The sequence below is a fragment of the Heterocephalus glaber genome, unplaced genomic scaffold, assembly GCF_053883595.1.
Source record: "Heterocephalus glaber isolate CG9 unplaced genomic scaffold, H.glaber_assembly_v1.0 deba00001688, whole genome shotgun sequence".
Lineage (NCBI taxonomy): Eukaryota > Metazoa > Chordata > Mammalia > Rodentia > Bathyergidae > Heterocephalus > Heterocephalus glaber.
Window position 1 is genome coordinate 2,953,751 of NW_028258413.1, and position 26,405 is coordinate 2,980,155.

Here is a 26,405-nt window from a genome sequence, read left to right on the forward strand (position 1 = left end):
TCCTGGTATCTGTACGGGGCGAATCCCAAAGACAGGGAGACCTTTAAGGCCTTGCACACTGCAGTTTGGGGCAAAAATACGCATTTTTCTCTTTGCAGTGCCTCAAGTCTTAGATGATAAAAGAATATGTTTTCACTCCAGCCAGGCAGTCAAATCCAAGTGGCAACAAACAATAGTTGCTGGTGCTCATGATAAAATATTCCAGTACTAACATTTCTTAGTGATAGAATACGCTTTTCTAGGGGATCAAATAACATTGTATTTGTTAACTATTAACTTTCACCATTAATTTACTTTATAAATTAATACTATGACAACTTCAGAATCTGGACAACCCGCACAAATGTACCCCAGGACTATTTCAACACCGACTGTTACCATGTAATCGGAGGACGCGATGAACTCCACGGTTGAATTCTGAACTTCAGGTCGTTTATGAGGTTCTCCATAAGACCGTGTAAGGGGGTTGTACATGAACTCTTCAGGAACTAGACAAGAGCAGGAATCAGAGCAGATTTAGCAACAAGCCCAGAAGGAAACACCTTCATCATCAGTATTATGCTTACCAACAGTTCTGGGAACTGTTTGTTTTTGTCTTTGTTGAGATAAGGTCTGACTTTGTAGTTCAGGCTGGCCTTGAACTCACTATGTAGCCCAGGCTGGCCTCAAACTCTCAGCAATCATCCTGCTTCAGCCTTCCAAGTACTGGGATTGTAGGCGTGTGCCACCACCTCTGGCCTGGAAACATTTAATGACAAAAACAAAACCCTTTGGCCTTCTTAAGAAACAGATCCAAAGGATTAAAAATAACTAATTTTTTGAAATCATGTGAGGAAACCAGGACACAGTAACCTCCCTTCTTGGACCTGTGTCCTACTTATTGTATCACATTTCACAAAAAACAATCTGAGAAACGCAAATTTGAAAGTCATTAAGACAGGTGGATATAAGAGGGGAACACAGGGCCACACGGACACACACAGGTCTGCATGTGCCTTGGCCCTCAGCAACGCCCTCCTCCCGTCAGCTGACCTGGCAGCAGCCTGGCAGCCGAGGGGCGGGAGCCCAGCCTGCACCTCCCCTCGGGTGCTGAGCAAGCTGCTCCTACAGCAGCCAGGACACCAGGGGACAGCATCCCAACGCCCCACTGCGCAGCACACTCACCGTCGTTGACTCTGTAGCACAGGTTGCACTTCCACCTACGCTGATCGATGAAGGACACGAAAGGGTTGATGTATGTCCGGCAGGATCGGCACCGCACGATGGTGTTCGACGTTATCACTGGTAATTGCTGGGGGAGAAAAGGAAAGACGCTGCCACAGCGCTAGGCGTCCTCTGCTTCCACAGAGGCCAGTGAGCAAGCCCGGTGACGTGCTGGGCGCCTGTCAGCTCTCTCGCCTTCTTGTCACAAACCAAGGTGACACCAAGGCAGTCACACTGCATCGAACAAGTCTACCTGACAAGAAAGCCTGACTGGCCAAGAGAATAATACAGCAAAGAGCGAGCTTGTCAGGGAGACTCACGCAGTTAACGAAGAGAAAGAAGGACACACTGGGCAAGGGCGCCCCTACAGCAGGGCGTGGGGGAGCCCACCTGTGACCCCAGCACTGAGGGAGGCTAGGGCAGGGGCACTGCAAGCTCTGGTCAGCCAGAGCAATTTGGCAAGACTGTCCCAGAAAATGACTGGGGATGTGGATGTAGCTCAGTGGTGGAGCGTGGATGAACCTGACCACAGTACATACATGTGCACACACACGCCTGTCTCTGTGGACTGACTGCGGGTGGTGACAATGTCCCTGCTGAGGCGGCGGCCAGAAGTAGCCAACTCTGCAGAAGACCAGCTGAACCTGCACTGAGCAGATGTTACTGATTTGGCTTATGAGCCTGGCTACTGATTAAGACTAGGAGTCACTCCCAGGCCTGAGAATGAATTGCTAATTGACCTTTCGGCTGGCATTTGGAGCCAGACTTCCCTGTGCCAACGTCTCAACGATCAATGAGGTGGTGACGCCTCTCCCTAGCAAGGAAACACTACAGCTGAGGATCAAATGCTAGCAAGACAATGCAGGTGGCTTGTTAGCCATGACCTGCAGCATAGCACAGGTGCCCTGTTACCCGTGGACCTGCACCAGTATGGACAGTTACTCCCATCTCCAAGCCTGGCTTCTTAGTGCATTAGTTCTGCTACTCCTTGCATCTGCCTCCACACTCCCTTGCAGTATTGCAGAACCACAAATACCGGCTAATCCAGAGCTCATGGTCTAAGACAGGACACAGCTACAATGAGGTGGTCTTCAGCCAGCAGGCAGCTAAAGATAAACTCCCCCAATTAACAACTATCATCTGTTCTTTAGTCTTTATTCCTGGTCCTCTGTGCGTTGCTCTTTAACCCCTGCTGTCCCCTCATCAGGCGACTGGTCAGGGCACCAACCTGACAAATGGTCGGGTGTCAACCCCACACACCCCAGTGTGACTTCAAAACACACACCTCCAGGCTTCAGTGTGGGAAAGGAATTTTCTCTGCAGCTTAGAAAATACAAAAGGCTAACAGAGGAAGAAGTGCACCCTAAGAAGTATAAACAAAATGTTTCTAGCTCGAATATTTTTCTTAGCTTTAAAAACTTAAATTTAAATACAATGTATCTCCAAGCAACGCTGGAAGTGTGTAACAATCCCCTGGGCTCTGTATTAAGCAAACAGAGGGCAATGTTTTAACTGAGCAGAACTGAGTGCCTGGGTTTCCTGCCACACTCAGGGGTCTGTTCTACAGAACACTCTCTCCGCTCTACTCCCTAGCTGGTCAGCACTGCCTAAGGAAGGTCTTCTGACGTGTCCCATCTTCCACGGCGGTTCCCACCTCTCTCCATGGAGCTCAGACTACAGAAAATGTTCAGAACACCTCTGTGTCAACAGCACTTACTAGAGGGCCTGCCCCAAAGCAGCTGATCAGAAAATGTTGGCTCAAATGGGGCAGGAATGATTATTTCTAACTCCAAATAAAAGACGAAAATCTAAGAAAATACAAGATCTACGTCCTCTGACATAAGGATTGTAGTACCCCAGTATTTAAAATGTCCCTTACCGTCAGGTCTCTGAAGGGATGTAACAGCAGGCCCAAGGGAAGCTTGGCTTTATTCAGCAGCGCCTGTGTCTGTGGGATACTGGTCAGAGTACACCGGAAGGAACTGCAAGAAGCAAGCAACGCTGGGAATGTCAGCTGTCAGGAAAATACCCCCCAGCGGCAGGACAGTGTTTGTGGAGCACGTGAGCCACCTGGGCCTGCTGTGTCTACACAGAAGGCCTGATTACTCTAAACAGGCCTAAAGGTAACAGATGGAGAAAGGCCTGAGCCAAGGAATAAGCCTTTTCACGGAGGGAAGGACAACACACTGGGAGACAACGACTGGCAGGACTGCCGCAGGTCAAGAACAGGCAGGGACGCATGTCCAGAGCACACTGCCCACCTCCCTCACTCTGATTTTCTGGTGGTCTGTGGATCAAATCCCGAGCCTTGCTGGTGCTGGGCCAGCATCCACCACTGAGCCACACCTCCACCCAAGGCAGGCTTCTGTCCTTATGGTCCTTTTCCTGCTTCCTGCCGTCCACCTGCCGGCGCGCGACTCAACCTCCCTCTCAATCCATCAAAGGACGTCCGCCTTCTTCCTCTGCTCTGACCCACACTTCAGCTCATCTGACTCGCCGGATCCTCTGTGTACCTTGCCTGCCTTCTCCCCGGAGACGAGAGGTCACCGGCTCCCCCCAGCAGCGTCTCTCACTGAGCGAGAGTTTACATCTTGGGAAGGCTGCACAGGAAGAATCCATTCCAGAGCAGCTGGGGGAAAGCAGCAGGCGCCTCCACCCTCACTCCCTACGCCGACGTGCTGTTAGTGGGAATGCTGACGCTGTATCAGACCTACTAGCGTGGGGCCACAGTACATCTTCCCTACTAATACCCTGTACGTAGACCTCACTACTACGCGTTCAAACATCCCCTAATCCAAAAGTACAAAATCTTGCTCCAAAATCCAATACTTTCTGGGCAGACATGATGCTCAAAAAGTTCCAGATTTTGGAGCATTTCAGTTTAGGGATCTCAGCCAGTAAAGACTATGCAAATATTCCAAATCATAAACTCCAAGATCTGAAACAATCACAGTGCCCACCATCTGGAGTGAAGGACACTCACACATATTTGTGTGTTACGGCTGACAGTACCGAGACTTCTGAGGGTAAGCAGACAGCATGGTCTCACAGCTGCTAGTCAGAGCCATGGCAAGAGCATCAGTTTCTCCAGCTCTTATGTCTGGACTCTTCATTACCACCAGGTGACAGGACTGACATAAAGGTGGGACGAGGAACAGACAACTGAAACTGAATTTTATGTCTACTTCTACACAAACAAACCCGAATGGAAAAGTCCACGTGAACAAAATGCCCCATCAGGGAAATAATACTATACTGTGTTTACCATCTTTAAAAGTCATTAATATACAATATTTTCATCAAAGTAGGTTACTTTCAAGATGATGAAATACACAAATACCTACTCTGGGCTGCAGTTGAGCTTTCTGAGGTCCAAGTTCAGGTTAGGTACAGGAGCCCAGACAGGAGTGGCGGGCAGGACATCCCTCTCCTGTGTGAGGTTGATGGGCCGCAGGCTTTCGGGCTGTGGGGAGCTCTGAAGACTCAGTCCTCCCAGTGCAGACGACAGCTGGTTCACACCCGGGTGCTGCTGTGAGAGTGACGCAGGGCAGTAAGACAAAAGCACAGCACCAACTCGCGCTGATCTGCTTACACCACAGGCGGAACTGCCGCAAGGGGAGACCAAGAAGGTTACACAATTTAAAACCAGTGTGGCAACAGCACAGCGATCTAAAAGTGCAACTGATTTAAAGCATACTCAAAAAGCTCAAAGCAAAGATACTGAGAAGATTTAAATCCTAGCACCAAGTTTAAACCTTGCAACAAAATTTCAGCAGCAATGCTGTTCAATATCAAATGTGGCTCCCTTGCATAGCATATGCGGAAAGGCAGGATAAATGCTTGTTCCCAAGTTTAACCCATCACTAACTTTCATAATAACGAGCTGATGCCCCAGAAACGCACAAGGACGCTCACCGAACTTTGCTTCGCCTCTGTTTTGTCCCTGTGTTGTTAGTATCCGTGGGTTTTTGTTAACTCGAACTGACCCAATCACTGTCATTGTGTACTCGGTGCTCACACCACTCAGGCCTGGCCAGGGTGAACCCTGCTGCCCCATTGTTTTTCTCTTTCTGTTCTTGCTGTTTTCTTTTGCAGCACTGGGGATGAGTGCGCTGCTGGCCAGGGCTCGACTACACGCCCACCTGACGGTGGCGACCTTCTCACAGGGACTTGATTTTATTAGCCTGCTTAGGTCCTTGCTTTCTGGTGTAACTTCCTGTTCTCCTCTGCGCCAGGACGGTAACTGAGAAGGTGCTAGGCACTGGTCTACAAGGGGTCCTGCTCCTCTAGCACAGACGCTGCCTGGGAACCATCTGCATGATCGGGGTGTTCGCCCTTGGAGAGCTGGTACTACACGTCCAGGCTTTTGCAATAGGTACAGATAGAAAACATACAGTTTTAAATAGCATGAAAAAGTGAGTTCATATCAATATTTCCAATTCAAATTTAAGATAATGCTTCTACTACTTTGATAAAATAATTCTCGAATTTTTATGCCCGTTATCTCTATCCTCTTGCTGAAAAGCTTGATACCTAATGGCAAGAGCCTGACAGTTGTCCACGCTCAGTATTCATGGGGGTCAGTTCTTGGTACCCCAAGGATACGAAACTCTGCAGATGCTCCAATCCCTTATACACAAAGGCGTATTGTTTGTATGTAACCTACGCACATCCTCATATATGCTTTAATTCAACCCTAGATTACTGCGAATACCTAACGCTATGGAAATGCCATATAGTTATTATACCACCTAGGAAATAATGACAAATGTCTATAGGTGTTCAGTATAGATGCCATTTTTTACTCCTCAAGTATCTTCAATCCCTGGTTGGTTGAATCCGTGATTCAGACCTTACAGATAGAGTCAACTATACAGTACTTGTCTTATCCTATAACACACTTAAGTAGTTCCAAAATAACAGCATCCTTATTACTACAAATGTAAGATTATTAAACGGTATTATTCTTGTAGTTCTTTTTGTCTGTATACATATGCCACCATGAAGTACAAAACACCGAGTTTTATGATCAGTAATCCTAGCACTACTACATGGGGCACAACTCAGTATCATTATGAGGCACATATCAAGGGAATATGCCATATTCTGGCCTAAGAAAATCAAGACATAATGTAAAAGAGTTCCATAGACAGTTTAGTTGGTTAACTTATAAATGGGTAGTCAGCACAGGAGAAAAGATAAAAAGGTGAAGAATGGAGAGATAAGGGCCGGGGATTTAGCTCAGTGGTTCCGCCGCCTGCCTCGCAAGAGCAAAGTCCCGAGTTCGATCTTCAGTACCAAAAAAAAAAAAAGAGTGGGGAGATAAAGACCCTTGCACATCTTCCAGGAAGAAGGCTCTTATGCAGAGTGCACTCAATTAGTCACAGTCCCTCCTCACCCCTGGCCTGGACTTCTAGGAACGTTACAAATGCAAAGTAACTGGTTTCCTTCAAACTCTTATGTGAAAGGAGCAGAGTGTCTGACTTTTCCTGTACTGTTTATGTACGTAAGAGCAAAACAAAGACAGCAATTCCACTTGTGGAACCCCCTCGTGGGCGGAATCCACCAAGAGCTATTTTTCTTACTTTCCAATAAACACTCTTCTAACCCCCATTCCTTTTGGCCTCAATTTCATTCTTTAATTTTGTGAGTGTGAGCTCAGATTTATATGAAATTAACTGCTTCAGTAATAAGCCTGAGTATAATCGAACCCTGAAGACTTCACTTCCACCCAACAGAAATAGGGCTGTTTAAAGCTAAGGGAAGACAGACTGTTTTGGATTTGGCTGGCAGCACTGGGGACAGAGCTCAGGGCCTTATGTGTGCACTCAGCTACACCCCGGCCCACGTTCTGAGATAGCGGCATAATCCGTATTACTGTTCAGCTTTTGCCTCTGTCTCCTTTCTCCAAACTCTTCTGACCCTTGTACTATACCTACAGCAGAGAAAGAACTGTGGTCATAAAACAGAAAGAGGTTACGTTTTTAAAATGCCATGTGTTAATTTTACTTTAATTGCAAAGCCAACCTTGTAACCTATAAAACGTGAGCGGAAAGCAGCCTTGGGCAGCAAGCAGCCGGGTCTCCTGCGGAGCCTGCAGCAGCAGCACGCAGCAGCGTGGGGAGTGGCCTGAGTGCTGGTGCTGGACGGGAGTCAGGACCCCTGAGGGCCAGTCTGCTGGCTCCTGTGCTGCGTCTGAAGGAGCACCTCTACTTCAATCCTTTCTCTCCTAGCCCCGCACTTCTAAGAATCAGTCTTTTCCTTGCACTAGGTTTTCCTGTCGCTAAGACACAGAAACAAATTCTGTATTATGGTCCCAAAAAGGAATTGCCTGAAGCACAGAGAGACGACACTGAAGCACAGTGTTTCATATGGGCCAAGGCAGCCAGAAAGAGAATGCAACAAAATGTGAGGCAGGCAAGTCTGCACCACATCAACCTAGTTCTGCAATGCCTTTGCTAGTTTTCTTTTCCTTTTCCCTTCTGCACCTTAACCCTAAGATTAGATTCCAGAAACAATTTCCCTGTTTCTCTGACTTGTGCTTTAGTTTACCATCAGATGAAATTTTCACTAGGCCGGTCTGAGAGTAGGTCACGGCAGAAATCACCGTTTCCTGTCTTGCCCACGGGATGCAGGCAGAAGCGCCTGCTGCTCTGCTGTCCGCCTGAGTACTGGCCAGGTCCCTGCAAGAGGCCTTCAGCGGAGGGGCCCAAGCCTGCACCGCACTGCACAAGGTGTGGTCTGGGGGAAAAGCGGGCTTAGTAATAGAGAATTTTTTAAAGATATTAATTTTTCTGGCTATAAAATTAGTATCTGTGGATTGTAGACTGAAAACTAAACCTACAATGAAGAAAATAAAACAACAGCTAGTATCTCCATGTGGATTTAACCTTTACAAATGTCTGGAGGCCTGTGAGAACGGGGGAGGCCGAGGACGCACCTGTGGGTACTGCGCGAAGGTGCCCGCACTGGGTGGCGCGGCGGTGGTCTGGTAGCCAGGCTGCAGCGTGGGGTAGCCGTGGCCGAAGGGCTTGGCCATCACCTTCGCAGACAGAGGGGCGGCGGGCGCAGGGTCTGGCTCGGGCGCATGGTCCGGCGCAGGGCTGCTGGCCGAGGAAGAATGCACATCTAGGGCAGGAGAGCCAGGTGTTAGCCAGAAAGGGGGCTCGGGACTGGACGCTGTCTGAGCGCGGGAGGGCGGGGAGGATAAGCACCTGTGCCCAGCACCCAGCTCAGCAACGCTCCACACTGTGCTAATCCTGTTTCACATCCTGCTCTGCCCTACACTTTGTGTCACTCATCAACAAGTCCTTCAGCTGGCACTCCTAACGCAGCACAGGCAGACACAGACACAGCTAATGGACTGGTGTTTGTTTCTTCAAATTCTCTAAGAAGGCCTGGAGCCAAGAAATGGAAAACAAAACAACACTATAAGAAGAGGCTGGGTGTGGTGGCGCAGGTGTGTAATCCCAGCACTCGGGAAGCTGAGGCTGGAGGGTCACTGCAAGTTTGAGGCCAGCCTGCACTACACAGTAAGTTCAAAACCAGCCTGCACTACACAGTGAGACCATCTCAAAAAAAAAAAAGTAAGAATACCATCAACTCTCTTCTCTAACTCACCTTCACCTGACCCTGCCGCCTATGTCCCTGCCCACAGAAGCAGCTGTGTGTCCCCCAACGCCCGAGAGCCACACGTGTGTTCGGTCCCTCGAGAGTGACCAGCTCCCAGAGCAGCTGCAGGACAGAAGAGCCTCCACAGAAAGTTCACTTAATGAGCGTGCTCCGTTTCATTTCAGTTCTTTAAAAATCTCACTGATCTGTCTGAATCATCTATGGTACTAGGTAGTGACTGAACCCAGGACACTGACACTGAACTACAGCCCTTGGGGCTTAATTTTTTTTTTTTTTTTAATTTTTATTTGGAGACAGGGTCTTGCTATCCAGGCTGGGCTCAAACTTTGAATACTCCTCCTGCCTCAGCTTCCTGGATTGCTGGGATTACAGTAGGACGCGCACAGCACACACAACGGGCCAGACCTCCTCCTGGGCTACGGCTATCAGTGTAGGGCATGATGGCTCTGCTGGTCAATGTCAAATCTTTTGAGAAACAGGCGCCGGGGGAGGGGGGTGGGCAGGTGCCTGTCTATCAGTGATAAGACAGGAGAATAAGGAAAATCACAGTACAGTACGATGACTACCGATTCTAAAAGTTAATTTATTTTTTCTTTGGATACTATCCACTACTCCTGCACTCTGATTAACGGCAAGTTGCTTCTGGACATTAAAGGTTACAGGGATGCCTCCAAAGCCTACCCCAGCAGCTAGGCCTTTTACCTAGCTAGCACAGGCAGCCAGGGCCGCGAGGCTATAAAGAGCCAGGCTGTCACGCTCTGGGGCGGGCTGCAAGGAGTCCAGAATTCAAGGGCCGAAGCATAAGCACACAACTACAACATTTATTTAAGACATTATTTTCTAAAAAAGATGAAAAAAAAATTATTCACTATTAAATTTTTTTTAAAAAAAGAGGAAAACACTAAAGAATAACAAAAATAAAATAATAAATTGCCTCGGGCTACCCAGAACAATATATATATATATTTTTTTGTACCAGGGATTGAACTCGGGTCCTTGCGCTTGCGCAGCAGGCAGTGAAACCACTGAGCTAAATCCCCAGTCCAACCCAGAACAATATTTATGGCTGACAATGAACACTAGAAATGCCAGGAAAATGTCCCCTTTTCTGCTAGAGACCACCTGCTGAAAATGGGTGGTACATGTTTATGTTTGCTAACAACTGATGGCCAATAGCTTTTAGAAGGAACATATGAAAGTGCCAAAGGACACTCACCTGGGTAGCCGCCCCCTTCCAGGGCATCATAGCTGTTGGGCACCGGGGAAGCACTGCTTGTGGTGGAAGAGCTGTCCACACCTGCAAGGAAACCGAACACCCGCAAGGTCAAAAGGACAGTGGATCTTGGGGCAGCCACTGGCATTTTTTTTTTTTTTAAATTTTGAAACAGGTGTTTTTGCTGAACTAGAAAAATTCCTAACACCAGTAAGAAAGTGAAATGACTGATGCTTAAGAATATTTTTAAAAACACAAAAGAATCTGTTAATAAGAAAAGAAAAGTTAGAAGAATGAGCATGAAGCTGATGAGTGGAATGAAGTTCAGTCTAACATATGTAGGTTAGAGAACAGACATTAAGCTCCCAACGGTATCAAACACACAAATATGCATTTCAGGCTGACGGAAGTGCTAGTATGGTCGCACCTGAAAGAGGACACCTACCACATCTCAAGCCACTCAACACATTCATTTGCCGGTCTTCCTGCGGTACTGCAGCTTGGACTCAGGGCCTCTCAGTGAACTACACCTCAATCCTTTTTCTTTTGAGACTGGGTCTCGCTAAGTTGTTAAGTTGCTAGGGTGGGTTGCAGCCCTCCTGTCTCAGCCTTCCAGAGTGCTGGTATTAGGGCTGTATGCCAGACCACTGGTGTTACAATATTTTAAGGTAATTAAGTTTTAATGGTTTTTATAAAATATCACAGCCTCTGAAAAATCCACAAAAGAGGAGCCTACGCCGCGGCTGCTTCCTAGAGTATTGGAAGGCTCTTGCGGCTCAGCTCACTCGGCCGCAGCCTGGGTGGTGAGTAACCCTGCCGTATCCAATAAGGCAACAGGAATGAAAGCCACTCCAGTAACTATATTAGGCTCTACAACTTTTTATTATTTGTGTTCATTCTAAGCTATTATGGTTAGGAGAAAATTTGATGTATGAGGAAATCTAGCAATAGGTCACAAGGACAGAACATGTAAGTGTTTCTGTCATTCATTCATTCATTCACTCAACAAATGTTTTCTTTGGAATCTACGATTGTCCTAGGGTAGACATGCTAAAGCATATACTGATATATAAAACAGAAAATATACATGGCTCCTCCCATATGTTAGAAATATTAGGGTTGAAAAGACAAAGACTGTTTTACAGCGATAAAAACCCATGGTAGAGTTCACCCCGGCTTCTAACACCAGCATTACAACTAAGGTTTAAATAACACTTTATGGTTGTGTTGAACTGTGGTACACAGAGATTTGCAGAGTTCTCATTCACTGAGTAACCATGGAGAAGCATGATAATCAGGTACACTATGGACATAATAACTCAAGTTATGAACATTTCCTTCTCCAACAAATAACATGATTTGAAGGCAAAAGACTACAGCAGGTACCCCAGATTCCAGCATTCATTTGCTATGTAACTGTGGGGAGGCGCCAATCATCAATACTGTCTTCTACAAAATGAGAACAAGCTTTAAAAACGTCCTATGTCTTCTTTTTAATGTTCTCCTGGGGCTTAAATGAGACAGTGGGTGACACCACTTATAACGTATGAAGGCTATAAAATAAGTAATAGGTGGAAGATGCTAACCTTTACTAAGTGCCTTTTCATGATAAGTAGGAAATCACTGCAAATGCATGCTGTTCCTCTTACTGGAGAACGGGAGGCAGTGGCTGCCCCTTCCTACCCTATGTCTGAGGATCTGTAACTACCGCAGCATGCCTACACGGAAGGCCAGAGAGTCCAGCTGGGAGAGTACAGGAAAGTGCACATGAAAGCCCGAGAGCTCCCACCCACAGGGAATGAGGAAACACCTGCCCGGGCAGCACGGGAATGACAGAGCAGGAAGGCGAAGGCAGAGTCGGCTGGACGGGGCGCCCGCGCGAGGGACCTGGGAAAGGATGCCTATGGCCACAGCACCTTCTCTGGGGTGGTGAACGGGTTCAGCTGCGTCTAGTTCATCTGGCTAATCCAGGTTAGTGAATTCACAGTGAGACAACTCGAAGAGGCAGGGGCACAACACTGCACAGTGCTAAATGGCACTGAGCTGTATGCTTAAATGGTTCATTTTGTGTTACTCAAATTTTACCTCCATAAAGCCAAACAGTTTAGCAAGACTTTTCAGTGGGGAAGAATATGCTTTTTAACAACAGGTGCTGGAACACTAGGCCTGCCCACAGGAGAGAGGAAGCTGGACCCCTTCCCCACTACAGAGTTAACTAAGATGAAGCACAGCCTTAAGTGTAAGTGCCAGGACCATAAACTCAGAACACAGAGCGTGTGCCACTTCATGGCCTCGGGTTAGACAACAAATGCTTAAATATGGCATCAAAGAAAGAAGCAACGAAAGAAAAAAACAGACAAAATGGACTTCAACAAAACTGAACATGTTTGTGGTCTAAAGGCCACCACCTAGAAAAAGATACAAACCAGAGGATGGAAAGAAATATTTATAGGGCCGGGGATTTAGCTCAGTGGTTTTGCCACCTGCTGCACAAGCACAAGGATTGGAGTTCCATCCCCAGTATCACCCCCCCCAAAAAAGAAATATTTATAAATCATGTATCTAACAAGGGTGTAGTATCCACAATATATAAAGAACTCTTGTAATAATAAAACTCAGTAATGAAAAGACAAAAGAAATTGAAAGTGGGCAAAGATAGTTCTCCAAAGAAGTTAAACAATGGACTGATGGTATAGGCCCACACTCTGGGAGGCTGAGACAGGAGGATCATAAAGTTGAGCATAGCCTGGGCATCTTAGTGACTTAGAAAGACTCTGCCTCAAAACAAAACAACAACAAAAATAGAAGATAAGCAAAAAGGCAACAAGTGAATAAAAAGATGCCCCAAAGCAGCAGCCACTAGGGAAAGGAAAATAGACACAGTAACAAGACACCACTCCACATCGTCATAGCCACAAAGCCAGGGAGCGGCAAGTGCTGGCTTGGAGGTAAAGAAGCTGGAGCCCCTCGGACCTGCGAAGTGGACAGTGTCTCCAAAGATTAGCAGGAGTTTCCAGAGTCCCCTCACGTGGGAGGAACATGAGCGCCCGCCCACACCCAGGGGGTGGAAGCAACTCAGGCAGATGAGTAAAAGGTGCTGTGAATACAGAATCTTAGCACCAAAAGGAATGCAATACCGATCCATGCCACAGCCTGATGAACCCTGGGAGCACACGGAGGAGACCCAGCACAAAGGGAGCTCTCAGGGCTGCGGTACAGACCTCAGGGGAGACCGCGTCCACAGCGCTGGGTCGGAAGCAGAGATTGCAGGCCAGGGGGGACTAAGCATGCATGTGGGGGCCACAGCCACTGTGAAACGCGGGGTCTCTGTTCTGGTGATGAAACGTTCTGAAACCACCTGGTGGCAAGGCTGATGAACTCTGAAAATACTGGACAATGCTCAACGGTGTAAGCAGCTGAACTTTAGGGTACACGAATTATATCTCAAAGAAATCCTCAGAGAAACACTCTCTCACCCAGAAAAACTTGTTCTCCAGTACTGGGGATTGAACCCAAGGCTTCCACACTGAGCTGCATCCCCAGCCCTTTTTATTTTGAGACCAGGTCTCACTGTGGGCTCAAACTTGCAAGCCTCCTGCCTCAGTGTCTCAAGAGTGCCAGACTGCATGTGTGGGCCACCACTACCACCCAGAGAAAGTTCAAGATGTGAGCACTGAGAAATAATCATTCTTGAAAAAGAATGAAGTCCAAAGACAAATGATTAAACATATCAAATTATGTCAAAGATCACCCTAATTAAGCTGCCTAACTTCTTTCATGTCAAATTGAATGTAGATACTGAAAATATAGCCCATTTCAGTAATAGCATAGCTATAAACTTTTATTCTATTTTATTTATTCAATGATTTAAAATCTGCGCATTTATTTTAAAATTCACTTTCAGAAGAAAAGACTAAGAGCAAAGGTCTATACTAAACCTGTCAAAAACAACAAAAGAGAATACAGCAGTTATAAACTCAGGTAAACCACTAACCACTAACCTAGATTAAGTAAACAGTTTAACTTTGCTAAATTTTATTGTTTAGATCAATACTCTATAGTTAGGTCATGCCACCACTGGCAACACCAACCGGAATTGTACTGAAATACACACACACACACACACACACACAGAACACACTACAAAATTTGTGCATTCACATTCGGGAATGCTTGAGAACGCTTTCACCAGTCCCTCAGCATCCTAGATTAAGCTCTGAATGCCCTCACATGCTCACAGAAGGAGCTTTGAATTTCGGCTTACATTCATTTTCGCCTGCTTTTCTCACACTCCTCCACCTCAGGGTGGCCACACCTGACACAGTAGTGCAGCGGTGGTGAGCACACAGCACGGGTGCTGCATTACCACCAAAAGCTCCAAAGGTCCACATTCACAGCCTGTCACATGTGGCTAGTGGGGTCTGTTTGCCTAGATTTCCTTTCTCCACCTGGCCTATTCCTACTCATCCCTCAAATCCCAAGCCTTTCCCATGTGCTATGGAAACCCTTTCTGTCCCTAGGACGCGGCGCTGGTCTTGTACTTCTCCAGTTTGCTGCAATCACATATGGCATCTGCGGCCCTGCCACACATATTTGGAGGCCAGCAGCTGTGCTCCCATATTGCCTCTGGAACTGATACTAACCAAAATCAGGCTGAGTATTCCTTGTCCAAAGGCCTGGAACCAGGAGAATTTCAGATTGGATTTTTTATTTTGAAATCTGTACACACACGTGTTATCTTGAGGATGAGACCCGAGACTAGGCACAGACTCACCATGTTTCGAACACCCCTTCCCACAGCCTGAGGTCACCTCACCAGCTCTCTCATGCACCTGGATTTGACAGCATTACGAGGCTCAAGTGAAGTCGTTTTTTTTTTTTTTTGGGTACGGAGTGCTGGTGCTGGAAATGTTTCTCGGATTTGAGGCTTTTGGATTTGAGAGCTCTCAATCTGCACTGCTTTCAGTGTGCAAGCCAGTTTAGTTTTCATTTTAACCCTCAGCTCTGAGTTTTCCAGTCCCTGAGCCTCTGGATGGACAAGAATGAGGAGACCAAACGGGGGGCAAGCGTGTGAGTCATACTTGGGACTTCTCTCCTCCTTTTTGTTGTTTTTTGTTTTCTGGTTTTTTTGGTACCGGGGACCGAACTCGGGTCCTTGCTCTTGCACAGCAGGCAGCAAAACCACTGAACTAAATCCCCAACCCTCTCCTCCTTTTTAAACTGGCTCTGTCACGGTTTAGAAAAGAAAACTGGACAGAGACAAAAAAGGAGCAAAAATCTGAGGAAGGGAGACGAGGGAAAGAGGACAGGGACAGACCACAAGACTAGCTCAGAATTCTGAAAGCTGGGGAGAAGTACTAGAAAGCACTAAAGGCCCCTAGGAAAGGCTTCGCTGCGCTTTCTCTAAAAGCCAAGCCACGTGGCTCAGTGAAAACTACTATATTTGCTAATGTTACTCAACTTTTCAGATGATCCAAGGTCTCATCTTCTCCTAACTTGCATAAAACGCAGAAAAAAGGGTCAGGCAAATTCCATGGCCACCACTCGGCGGTTGAGAGGAGAAATGGGCATTTACCATCTCCGAGTGGCTCCGCTCGGTAACAAGCTCTCCCCTCAACCCACCCCGCAGGGCCACTACAAAGCCTGCAGGCAGAGCAGGTGTGTGCTGGACGGTTGCAGAAGAGGCTCAGGAGATGGTCTTCATTTTCGCTTTTCTCTTTCCCTATCCCCAAACAGTGCTACAAAGGAAAACAGAAAAACAAAAAAGAAACTCTTGACTGATCTACAGAATTGTCTTTTCTCAGCTTTCGGCTAAGTTTTACACACACTGGCCTTAGACCCCAGCCCTAAATACCCTTCTCCACGAATGGAACCAGGAGTCCCCGGAGAAAGCTCAGCCAGGGCTGCACAGAGCAAGTCCGAGGTGAATGTGGAGCATGACTAACTTCTATACAGACAACAGGCCAATTGGAAGATGCCACCTCCAGCCAAACCCAGGGCCGGAGGATCGATGAATCCACTTTATGAAACTCCTACTCGTAAAATACAGGGCTGTGCGAGGGAAAACCATCAATGGACGCCAAGATGGACAGGTAACAGTTTGATAAAGAGGACACTCACGTAGTCTCAAAGACTCCCCACAAATTACTTAGTAATTTTAACGGAGGAAAAGTTGTAACTTTATAGTGGAGAAACTTGGCAGACACGACCATAATTGAATGATAAAAATCAGTCTCACAAATATGGGAAGAAATTAACATATGCTTGAAATCGGAAGCACTGAGAACACACTACTTTAGAAATGCTATCAGGCGAATGTGATCCGAATCCAATTATGAAGAAATATCACATAAATTCAAATTGAGGAACATTTTGCAACATTTTACCATCCTGTGCTCTTTGAATATGTCAAGCTCAAGAAAGAAAGGCTAAGGGATTGTTCCACACTGAAGGAGCCTAAACAGACACGACAACTGAATTCAACACCTGACCACGGATGGACCCTGGGCCACGAAAATAGCTGTAAGAGACCAAGCTGAGGCCGTGTTGAGACTGCAGAGCGGGCTGTGAATTACATGCCACGGCGTCAATGCTCAATGTGGGAAGAACACATGAAGTAAGTTGTAGAGCAAGTGAAACAAAAATGGTTTTTTTGCATAAGGTACATACAGGAGCATCTTTCAATCTTCCTGCAACTTTTAATTTGAAATTATGTTAAAATAAAAAATTATTTAAAATTTCCGATTTCTAAATTTTAAGAAAAACTACTTGCTATCTGATAGCCTCTACTTCCATCCCTCTCAAATCATGCATTAAAGCTGGAATATTTTTAAACGCACAGGAAACAGAAACCTTACTAAACAGATTGTAGAGCAAATCCTCCCATCAATAATAAAAATGATGGAGAATCTTACTAATAGTAACTTGAAATATTGACATTTATTGGATCAGTCTTAAACTGTTAGAATTAATGGAGGAACTGAACTACACAGTTTTCAGTAGTGTTCTACCCATTGAGGCAGAAAATGATGCTAACCAGATGCAACTCATAAGCATACACACAACATGCTTAATTATCCTGAGAGGAATTGCTGCTCATGCACAAGAAAACTGAAAGTTCTGAGCCTTCCAAGAACATGAGAAGAGCCAAGAAGATCCTGCAGAACTCGGTCCATGTCCTCTGCCACTACTGTAAAATCCACGGCTCAGTCTGATCAGCATCAGAGCGTGCAGAGCAGACGCGCTGCTCCTTGAGGAGCCACAGCGGCCAACGGCCCAGGGCTGCAGCCTGGGCTCAGTTCTTGGCACATGATGTGGGACAAGGAAGTGCATTTCTGAAGGAAGAACACCGTACGCTCTCACGAATGCCGTACCCCATTGCTTATAAAAGGTGAACAAATCCAGAGGAGGAAAAACAAAGCAAGCTCATTTCCAGTGACCCAAACCAAGTACGTTCATCATGTGAAATCTTGAGATACTTTTTGAAAAGGCTAAAACTACAGAATAAAAGAAAGTTTGAGTAGGAGAAAGATTAAAAACTGGTGTAAAGCTAAAGCAGACCTGCTTCCTCATCCTCCTCCTCTTCCTCATCATCGGAAGCTGATGACAAGGGAGTCGGTGCGGAGCTAGCTTGGTTATTAACACAGTCACCATACTGCATGCCTGTAAAGTGGAAAGCACAAACACAAGAGTCAGACCAGCAGGAAAGATGGGAAACAAACTTTGACATTGCATTAAAAGTGAGAAGAACTCTGACATTCCAAAGAGTATTCCAGCATGCATATTAATATTAGCAAATTTATTACAAAAACAAGAATTGTTAGAAAATCTCTGCAAAGCAGTTTAGTAAAAGCAGCTTTAATATGAACCGCTTTTTTTTTTTTTGGTACCGGGGATCGAACTCAGGACCTTGTGCTTGCGAGGCAGGCGGTGGAACCACTGAGCTAAATACCTGCCCCTGAACTAATCGCTTTAAGCATAAAAAACAGTACCACGATTAACACTGGTAATGTTCAGGAAACTGCAATGATGGCCTGAACATTTTCTGAGCTCCATACACATTTACCTGTTTGGGCCTCAGGCCTCTACGGTAGGTACCCTCTTCCTGGGGACTGGGACTGTGGTGGGTGGGGATCCTTTTTCTTGAGCTGAGTCTGTGCAGCACAGAGAATGCAGCTGGAAACCCGGGACCTCCCTTTCTCCACTGCCACCAGGACAGTGACTCAGTTTCCACAACGGAAAAGCATGGGGATTGAAGAACTGTAATTGGCATTATTCTCCGCTTACAGTGAATATTTTTTTAAAAAGCCAAAAGCCAACTGTAGATGCATGAAGATTTTCCCATTATGACCAAAAAAGTTATGGAAAGTCTGCTAACTTTGCTGAAAACATTCTAAAACTCGGGGAAAGCAGCAGTAACCACAAATTCATCTGAGAAAGTAATATTCAATATCAAATAAGTTCAGGCATTACAAGAAATAAACTTAATACTTTCCAAATCAGAGTGGTACGTTCCTCTTACAAAAGCTTAAGTTAAAATGAAAATTTCACTAATATTAAACCTTAGGTTAAACATAAAGTTCACCATTAGACAGATGAATAGTAAAAGGTTTTCTGGTAGGGAACTCTTCTTCAATTTAAGAACTTATTTAAAAATAAAGTGCTGTCTCAAATATTTTCCTCTCATCCAGATTTGCTGAATAAAAATACATTTCTTTCAATTATGAGAAACTCATCCACTGCTTTACTAGGAGCAAATAAGATGGTTATGTAATGATTAAACATCTACACAGCAACTACATAACGTGCCCAGGCCGTGCCTGCAACAGAGGACAGCGCTGTCGTCTGCTGTAGACCATTCTGCTTTACACCATGGCTGTCAAGTCTTACGCTAATGCAGTGTCCCCCAACGTTTCCAACTTTTCCTCTCCTGAAAACAAAGTCCAATCTTTTTTAAGAGGCACTTGAGATGAAAGTGCCGAGATTCAAGCCAATCTCTGTGACTTTATGCTCAGAACTTGGCTCACCTGGGCCGTTTGGGTAAGCCCGGTAAAAACAGAGAATATGATGCATCCGTTCAGCCACAGAGGAATGGTCAGAGTTTTAGAATAATAATCATTCTATGTTCAAGCACCTTGCTTTAGGCGTGTGCAACTCATACGGACTACAACAAACGGGGAGTCACAGCCACCAGGTGCTGACAGCCATGTCACCTACTGTAGACAACTCAGACGGCTGAGAGCTTCCAGAAACACCGCTGCTCAGACTTGGCTAAGAGCCAGAAGCTAACACGAGAGACACTCCAGCCTGTGAGGGATGATGGCATCCTCCCTAGAGCCCAGCCTGGAGCCCTCTGCACAAATGCACGAGGACCCACCCACCTGCCGCCACCCTGAAGAGATAGCAAATCTATCGCCAAACTCACTGTCTTACCCAGGGGCGCTAAGGGATGAGTCTAGCATAAGAACAGGCATGGAATACTTCACAAAGCTGGGTGTAGTGGCACAGGCCTGGGTTTCTCAGCAAGTTCACGGCCAGCCTGGCGTGTACAGTAATGCCTTGTATCTAAACACCAAAAACAGGGACACTCCCAGAATCTGACACAATGCAGGGAGCACTGGCAACACTCCCCAGCCTCGGGAGCAGCGGTAACTTGGTGACAGAGCACTGTGCAAGGCCCAGTTCCTGGCGGGGCCACATGGACAAGGACATTCACCTCAAACCACCTGCTCCACAGCGCCTGCAGCGAGGTCCAGGGGACCACGCCCACGGGACTGCTAATAAAGGGATCTTCACTGTTCCCTAGATACAGCTGCACTGGGACAAGGCAACCTGACCCTGTGGGAACAGATCCCTTGCAGCAGTTAGCTGTTTTTGTTTTTCAATTTTAATTTAAGAGTACAGACTTTCAGCAACTGTTACCTTTCCTAGGCTACAGTCTAAGAATACTGTACACGCCAGATCACTTTTTGAGGGTTCTCACCAAAGAATGGTTTTCAAGGAAGTGTCCACTTCCCGAAAGCCTAGCCACCTAAACCAGAGCCTGTGCTGCCAAGAGCCTTTATCTCACTCACAAAGGAGACACAGGACCGGACCGGACCGAGTCTCAACAGGACAGCCTGCCCTGAGGCGTAGAAAACCTCTAAGAAAGCTTGCTCACTGCTTCCTTCCTCCCTCCTTACCACCTTCCTTCCTTCCACAACTCAGCAAGGAACCCCAAACCTAGAGACCTTCTTCTACCTTGATAGATAGACATATTTCAGTTACAGGTGAAACCTGTTAGAAACAGGACTGGTTCTCACTGGAAATAACTTAATTCAGAAATATGAAAAGTGGGTGGTAGGAGTAATGATAAATTTTTAGTTAATAATTCTGCCTTTATACAGACCTCAACCACTGTAGGGTTCTGTGAGAAAGTGAACAGAGCAGCAACAAGGCCATGTGGACAAAGACAGGCCTCTGGGTTCAAGTCCAGGTCACACCACTCCCTAGTCATATGTCCTGGGGGGATTTATCACCTGTTTTCCCTGACATCATCTGCAAGATGGATCAGCACTCTCTCCAGCAGTTGTTGTGAAAATTAAATGAGTTAATGTATTTCAGATGCTTACACATGGTACTGACACATACTAAATACTACATAACTGTTAGTTATTATCATCATTGATTTTTTTTTTTTTTTTAAGACAGGGTCTTGCTATGCAGTTCAGGCTGGCCTTGAACTCACTATGTAATCCAGGCTGGCCTCCAACTCATGGCGATCCTCCTGCCTCAGCCTTCTGAGTGCTGGGTGGGATTACAGGTATGTGCCATCATGCCTGGCCTTCATCACCAAACATTAAATGTTTCTGTGAATATTTAATTAAAAGTCATTATTTTCAGCTATTCTTAACCATCATCCCTAGATCAAGTTATTAGGGGAAGAAAAAAATAACTCCCACAATCTGACCAGTGCATTTAGTTATGCTAATCATTCTTGTAAAAGCAAAGTGGTTATTCAACCATGGTTATTCAAGATACACTGGGTAAGACACTAGCATTGGCAAGGCCCTTAGTTCGATCCCAAGCACTATAAATAAATTCTATTTGATGTCTTTCAGTCAATAAAGATGTACAATAAAGTATTTTACAAACTATGTTACCATAAAACATTTGTAATGTACCATATATCAGTTACATTATAAATTATATTAAATTAAAATATTGTAAATTATAATATAAATAACATGGAATTCTCATTCTTATTTCATAAACTAGTTTCTACTTTTCTTTAATAAGAAAAAAAAAATTCATCAGCAGATGAACCTATTAGTACTTAGTGGTATATGTTCCGACATATCTTGAGAACTGCCTTGCCAATTAGGTTTCATGGAGACAGCATCCATAAAGTAAATGATCCACATCCCAGCTTGAGTTTTTGAATACAGGGAAAGAACACGGTAAGATACTGCACTGGCACTGGTATGAAGAACCTACAACATGCCGAGCAGTTTCCGGTCCATGAGCTCGCCTGCCGGGCCTCCCTCCCGGTGAGTCCCGGGTCTCTGGAAGAGAAGGACCGCTCTGCACTTCCGCTTCCTCACTTAGAAAAGGAAGCTGAGGTGTGAGGTCATGTGACGAGCAAGTAAGATAGGCTGAAGGGATTCGTAAATTCTGCACCGCAACATGAAAGTAATGATAATGTTAACACCCACAAAAAACAAAGCAACTCCTAAAACAAGTAACAATTTCTGACATGTAACTTAGATTAAAAAAAGTTAACATATTACTTTAATAAGCCTTCCAATACCATCCTTATCTATTCATGTGAACAATTTCTCATTAATTACTTATATGTACGAAAATGGAAACTAGGAATGGAGTTATCTCCTCTCTATTACGTTCTTTTTTTTTCTTGGTACCAGGGATTGAACTCGGGTCCCTTGAGCTTGCGAGGCAGGTGGTGGAACCACTGAGCTAAATCCCCGGCCCTCTCTATTATGTTCTCATAATGAACCGTACATAACCAAACACAAAGCTCCAGTGGGGAAGGGAGGGTCATTCACTTCACTGAAACATGCACTTCTGGTAAAAATTTACTTTCCATGCAAATAATGCCAAAATTTATGACTTGACCAACTATATAATAATTGTAATGATACCTTAATCCAAAAGAAACAACAGTAATATTTAGAGACTTGCGACCCTAGGCACCAAAACAAATTTTAAAACTTCAATTTTGTATTACTGTGGCAGAAAGTACAGAACAGAGCTTCTAGCTCAACAATACAGGACTTCAAGGAGAAATGGAAAACGCAAACTTTCAAATGTTAAAGAAAAGTTCATGGCTTTTTAAAAAGAATGATGGTACATACTGTTGCTGTGCATACATTTAAGTGAGTAATATAATAGCTGTATTGTATTGTATCATATTGGCTTTTTGAGACAGGATCTCACTGTGTAGTTCAGGATGGCCTTGAACTCACTGTGCGGCCCAAACACAGGCTGGCCTCAAACTCTCAGCAATCCTCCTGCCTCAGCCTCCTGAGTTCTGGGATTCCAAGTGTGTGCCACCATGCCCAGCTCAATATCTTTATTAAGTAAGTCAATATATGATACAACTTCAACCATTAAAGGTTTTTATAAAAAAATGTTAGATATCCGTCTAAAAAATGACCTTGTAGTTATACAGTTTGTTCCTATGTAGCCCAACTCAAGGGGATCCTCCTGCCTCAGCCTCCCAAGTTCTGATGATTACGGGTGTGCACCATCACACCCAGCTGTTTTTTCAAGTGTTTTTTGGGGGGATACTCAAGCAAAAATACAAAATTTACCCCTCTAAAAACCAAAAATGTTTGATTTTAGTAAGGGTGCCTTTGTAGCTGGAAGATTAAAAAAACTACTCTAGGTTTTCTTTTGTTTTGTTTTTGGTACTGGGGGCTGAACCCAGGGCCACTGAGCTACTCCATCACCAGCTGTGTGACTCTGTTGACACTGTCTTTGTAGGTCACCAGGTTGTGCAGCTGAGCTCAGCCTCCCAGAGGGCCGGGTTGCAGGCCTGCCTCACAGCCCAGCTGACCCATCTGTTCAAGCACAGCTGAGTTCAGAATCTCCCAGGGTCTGGTCCAGGCTCTCCGGATCTCACAGCCTGACACTCCAGTCCACTGTGTGGAGAGGGGCAGTACTGCACATCCATCATCTGTGCGCATCCTCCCAGCCACTCTAAATTCTCTCTGCATCACACGCCAGGTCGGTGCTGTGTAAGTACTCACTAGGGAATACTGCTTCAGAACACAAGTTACAAGAGAAAGCCTACGCATGTTCAGTATGGACTCATTTTCCCTGGACACATCCCAGCTGTGGGTGATTAAATCCAGACATGCAGAACGTGAGGACGCAGAGACAGACCCTACTCACATCCGGGCGCCACCTCGGCCCACAACACACCCTGCACCTAGGCGAGCTGCACAACCTGGAGGCCCCATCATGCAGGCTAGGGACACCACTTGCACAACTGTCCTGGTCACCACTAACAAAAACAATCCAGTGCTGTCCCCAGATGTAGCCAAAGCAAAGCAACCGTGAAGAGGCCAAGCTCCTACTTAAGAAAAAGGAGTAAAAAGTACAATTCACACATCTCTAGTATTTTCTGTTATTTAAGCGGCTTATCTTAGTTAAATCATGAGTTTTTCCAAGACTCAACAATAAGAACAACAAATCAGTCTCACAGGAAGAAAACAAGATAGGGTTTGATTCAGAAAATTTTTGCTCTGCTACTAATTAATCTGTAGTCTTGGGTTTCCTAAACTCTGTGACTCTAACTTTTATAAATCAGGGATAATATCTATATCATGGAATTAATATGGGGATTAATGGAACATTCTAAGTCCTCAATGAATAGTAGTTTCTTCTCTCTTCAAAATCTACTGCACTACTAAAAAAAGGAAGAAATAATTGTGATTATTGGCCAAAAGCTTTTCAAAATGGTATTTATATTAAAATGGCAGGATGGTATGTAAAGCAGGATGGCCAAAAAGAAAATAGGAAGAAAGAATTTAGCAGAAGCAATGTGAAGGGTCAAAAGATGTAAGCTATGTAAGAAATGGAAAACAGCCATCAGTATGGAAGAGAAGCATAAAGAAGATACCATTTACTCAGTCAGGGCCAACCTGCCCTAAAGCTTTTTCTACTCATGATAAAACATTTTTACCAGGTCTACCTCACTTTGGAGGCAAATGCTTTTAAGAACTAGGTTTTATTCCCAGTATACTCACTGGCTTTTGGGAATCAATGAATACTCTTTAGTGCTTCAATTGGTTTTCTTTTAAAGACAAGAACATTACAATGTATAATCTGATCAACTGACAGAAATCCCTCTGCTGCCCCCACACACAGTAGATACAAACTGCAAGGTCAGTCTATGAATTTATACTTCTGCTTTTGCTGAGCTTCAGAACATGACAGAAGGATTCTTTATACTCAAGGTCTGAGGCTGTCAGCGCCCAGTAAGTATAGGCCTTAAAATAGTACTATGGTTGCTCTGAAAGCATACGATAATCATTTTTGTTTTGGTGCTGGGGATCGAACTCAGGACCTTGCGTTTGTGAGGCAGGTGTGGCGCCACTGAGCTACATCCTCAGCTGCTCTGAAAACACAAACTATAGATAATCTGCAAACAGTTCAGTTACCTCTGATCATATGAAAAATACATCACATTAACCTGAAACATGAATACTTTGGAGTTTTAGCCAGGCAGAAAGTAACAAACAAACCTTTTGAAAAAAAAAAAAAAAGACAATGTAGAGGAAAAGGATCAAAATAACACATTTTACTCCTTATTTAAGAATATTAAATTAATGATGCAAGGGTGGGGCCAATTTCATTTTCACCCTCTCTCAGTTCCAAAACTGTGTCAAAGGATACTTTCTATTAACAATAATGACAAGTACAGAAATATCAATAGGACATGGAGACTCACTAAAGAGGAAAATCTTGGTTGCTTGATCCTAAAAAAAATTTATAACGATCTTTAAAAAGAAAAAGGAAATACATGCCCCATGATACAGGGATGGATCAGTAAATCATAAAGCTGTAACACAATGGATTACTAGTTACAAAAGTGGCTAAAAAGAGTACAGTATATATGAAGAACTGCATATAATTCAATAAATGTAAAAGCAAAATACAAAGCGGTACGTAAATTTGACATAATTACATAAAATACATAGGGCTGATTTTATAAATTACTTTTGTCTTTTTATAAATTATGGCTATACAGTTGGGCTTTTAAAGCCAGCTGCTGTGGAGCGTGGTCCGAGGAAGAGAGCGGGTATCTCCCGTACCTTTCTGCGGTGGCAGCCCTGGCAGTGGGACACCCAAGGCCACAGGCTCCCTGGGGTGCTTCCCGGCAGGTGGCGCTCTTGGTGACGGGGCTCCTGGCAACACAGTGGACATCACCGGGCTGGACCTGGGAGGTGGGGCATTCTGCCTGCCAGGATAGGCTAGAGAGTCTGCAACTGGAGACAAGAAACTATTTATTCACAGCAACGAACTTGAAATATATTAAAACACTTATGAACAAAATACAGTTGGATTTGAAGTTTTGTAGCATATTTATTTTGTCTATGTAGAAAAGAAACAAGACTTTCCAAAAAACCTGAAAACTACTCACCAATTGTTTTAATACTTTTTCATGGCAATTTTCCTAAAATGTCACAACTTCTTACCTTCTTAGACAAAATGAACCCCAAACAGCATATCCTCACTGATGACCACTCCTGTTACTCACTGCAGCACACCACAGGGCCCCAGGTAAGACCTCAGAGGTTGCTGCCTGACTGCAGGAAACGGTCCTGGAGTCCACAAATGCTTCCAGTGTCAGCTCTGACCTCGCTCTGCATTGTCAACTGCCCCTGCTCACGTGCTGTCTCTAACTGGACGCCCCGTGTCACATGTGACCACAACACTGGGCTGGACTTCGCGAACAAGTTCATGCAAACACAGCAGCCGCTGTGAGTTCAAATTACTAACGGCCTACTCGGGGGCAAACTTCCCCCAGCTGAAAAACACTGACCTCATAGGATCATCTTCAAGACTGCAGAACTGGGGACTGGCTGCAAACTTACAGTAAGCAGTGACAGCGTGCTGAATAAACACACGTACAGGCACATGTATGTGCGTGTATGTAAGGATGATTTATGCACACATGTAAATAAACAGGTCTAAGCAGAAGCAAACGTAGGAAATGTGGGGACAGAACAAAGTGTGTTACGCCGTGTGTCCCCCAGTGTAAATGTAATCAGGGAAGTGAGTAAAGGGACTCTAAACATGTGACCTTGCCATCAGTCTGGGAGACTGAATATCATCACAATAATGTGCT

The 26,405-nt window shown here is 45.1% G+C and overlaps 1 protein-coding gene across 6 annotated transcripts in view; it reads right to left on the bottom strand.

The window, feature by feature from the left end:
• Sec24b (SEC24 homolog B, COPII component) overlaps positions 1–26,405 on the bottom strand; it is a 65,862-nt gene that overhangs the window by 18,093 nt on the left and 21,364 nt on the right. For 3 of the 6 annotated variants that reach the window (XM_004866294.3, XM_021245383.2, XM_021245385.2), the window contains exons 3-10: positions 25,369–25,542; positions 17,609–17,710; positions 10,052–10,132; positions 8,144–8,331; positions 4,548–4,732; positions 3,083–3,185; positions 1,165–1,291; positions 379–488 (exon numbers count right to left, since the gene is read on the bottom strand). In XM_004866294.3, coding sequence (XP_004866351.3) covers positions 379–488; positions 1,165–1,291; positions 3,083–3,185; positions 4,548–4,732; positions 8,144–8,331; positions 10,052–10,132; positions 17,609–17,710; positions 25,369–25,542 — 1,070 coding nt within the window. The remainder of the gene's footprint in view (positions 1–378; positions 489–1,164; positions 1,292–3,082; positions 3,186–4,547; positions 4,733–8,143; positions 8,332–10,051; positions 10,133–17,608; positions 17,711–25,368; positions 25,543–26,405) is intronic. The other 3 variants (XM_087198805.1, XM_087198806.1, XM_087198807.1) reach the window with 3 other exon arrangements.